Raw genomic sequence first — 2,500 nt, 5'->3', positions numbered from 1 at the left:
TAGCATCTAGTGTTAGCAAGTGTCTGGAGTTAGCTAGTATCTGGTGTTAGCAAGTGTCTGGAGTTAGCTAGCATCTGGTGTTAGCAAGTGTCTGGAGTTAGCTAGCATTTTGTGTTAGCAGGTGTATGGAGTTAGCTAGTATCTGGTGTTAGCAAGTGTCTGGAGTTAGCAAGTGTCTGGAGTTAGCTAGCATTTTGTGTTAGCAGGTGTATGGTGTTAGCAAGCATCTGGTGTTAGCAAATGTCTGGTGTTCAAGTGATGTGTAAGTGTCCAGTGTTAAATGAGGCCAATGGGGCTGAACTCTGCTGAGCTGGATGTGTCTGGTGTTTCTGGTGTTAGCAAATGGTGTTCACGTTATGTGTAAGTGTTCAGTGCTCTCTTTTATCTGTGAGATTAGCCAATTTGCTGTGTATCCCAGAGTTAATGGGCTCTTGTGCTCTCGTTTGGCTGTTAATTGTGCAGTACTGTATGCTGGTTGGCTGTTGTCCTGTTATCCTGTGTGCTGACTGGCTGGTTTGCGTGTCTGTTCTACAGTTCCAGAAGCCTCAGGAGCAGTACCCGCCCTTCCGCTTCGGCACGGTGCCCAATGGGAGCACCGAGAGGAACATCCGCAGCAACTACCCCGAGATGCACGCACACATGGTCAAGTACAACCAGAAGGGCGTCGAGGACGCACTCAACAGTCTCAAAACAGGGTACACATACACACACATCATAGCTTACACTTATAATAGCCATGTTATATATTTATTTACACTTATATATAATAGCCATGTTACTGTATATACACATCATAAATACACTTATAATAGCCATGTTATATACACATCATAAATACACCTCTGACCTCTGACCCTTCTAGTGAACGTGCTTGCTGCCTATATTGTCATGCAGACACACACACACACACGCACACAGCTATTGCAATCATTCAGTCTATCTGTGCCCCAATGTGTGCCCCTCTAGTCTGCTGTGTGACCTCTGACCCCTCTAGTCTGCTGTGTGACCTCTGACCCCTCTAGTCTGTTGTGTGACCTCTGACCCCTCTGTCCGCTGCTCACAGGAAGCTGGACGCGTTCATCTACGACGCGGCGGTGCTGAACTACATGGCGGGCAAGGACGAGGGCTGCAAGCTGGTGACCATCGGCTCGGGGAAGGTGTTCGCCACCACGGGCTACGGCATCGCCCTCCAGAAGGACTCGCGGTGGAAGCGGCCCATCGACCTGGCGCTGCTGCAGTTCCTCGCCGACGGTGAGACCACGAGGACAAGTAGAACACGGCATTAAGAATGAGAATGAGAAACACTTTATTCATCCCAAATGAACAGATATAGTTGAGACACTGCAACATAGATAAGGCAAAAAAATACCCATCTCTTGGCTATCCCTCTCCACCACAGTTTTGGACAGTCTTCCATGGCTAATTAAATATGTAGATAAGCAGTAAGCCAGCACTGAGAGCAGTAGAAGCCGTGTGAAACAAGTGTGAGACATGTATGAGCCAAGTGTGAGACAGGAGTGAGACAGGCATGAGACAAGTGTGACAGGTATGAGACAAGTGTGACAGGTATGAGACAAGTGTGAGAGGTGCGTGGGATGTGACCGTGTTTCCCTGTGTATCGCCCCCTGCAGGAGACACGCAGAAGCTGCAGACGGTCTGGCTGACGGGCATCTGCCGTAACGAGAAGAAGGAGGTGATGAGCTCCAAGCTGGACATCGACAACATGGCCGGCGTGTTCTACATGCTGCTGGTTGCCATGGGGCTGAGCCTGCTGGTCTTCTCCTGGGAACACCTGCTCTACTGGAAGCTCCGCCACTCCGTCAGGAAGTCTGAGAGGCTGGACTGCCTGCTCGCCATCAGCAGGGTGAGACACACACACACACAGACACACGCACGCACACACACACACACTCACACACGCACACTCGCACACACTCACACACACACACACACACATTCAGTGCCTTACAAATCCTATTCAATCCTTCTAAAAGCCTCCACCACCAGCCATTGCCAAAAAAAAGGATGGGAAAGTGATGAACGTGCTTTCTGCCTATATTGTCATGCATGGACACACACACACACACACACACACATTCACACACACACAGCTATTGCAATCATTCAGTCTATCTGTGCCCCAATGTGTGTGTGAATGTGTGTATGTGTGTGTTCATTATGCTTCTTAACTCACAGTGGAATGCGAGTTGCATCACCGCGTCCTCTCTGATGAGAACAGAGGAAGTGTGTGTGTGTGTGTGTGTGTGTGTGTGCCGTTTCCTCCGTCTCGTCTGGTCTGATAAACATCCCCCTCATATTCACTTCATTTCCAACATCAGCCACATCCTGCTGACGCAGGAGAACCGTAGAACCGTAGACCCGTACGTTCCTGCCCTGGTTGCTGATTAGTGCTCCATGTCCGTAGAACCGTAGACCCGTACGTTCCTGCCCTGGGTGCTGATTAGTGCTCCATGTCCGTAGACCCGTACGTTCCTGCCCT

The 2,500-nt window shown here is 49.8% G+C and overlaps 1 protein-coding gene across 2 annotated transcripts in view; it reads left to right on the top strand.

Moving 5' to 3' along the window:
- Nucleotides 1-2,500, top strand: part of grin2ca (glutamate receptor, ionotropic, N-methyl D-aspartate 2Ca) — a 115,912-nt gene that overhangs the window by 107,850 nt on the left and 5,562 nt on the right. For both annotated transcript variants that reach the window (XM_042083545.1, XM_042083544.1), the window contains exons 10-12: nucleotides 535-695; nucleotides 1,064-1,251; nucleotides 1,632-1,864. In XM_042083545.1, coding sequence (XP_041939479.1) covers nucleotides 535-695; nucleotides 1,064-1,251; nucleotides 1,632-1,864 — 582 coding nt within the window. The remainder of the gene's footprint in view (nucleotides 1-534; nucleotides 696-1,063; nucleotides 1,252-1,631; nucleotides 1,865-2,500) is intronic.

The sequence above is a fragment of the Alosa sapidissima genome, chromosome 24, assembly GCF_018492685.1.
Source record: "Alosa sapidissima isolate fAloSap1 chromosome 24, fAloSap1.pri, whole genome shotgun sequence".
Classification (NCBI taxonomy): Eukaryota; Metazoa; Chordata; class Actinopteri; order Clupeiformes; family Clupeidae; genus Alosa; species Alosa sapidissima.
Note: the sequence above shows the minus strand (reverse complement) of the source record. Positions and strands in the feature narration are given on the sequence as shown.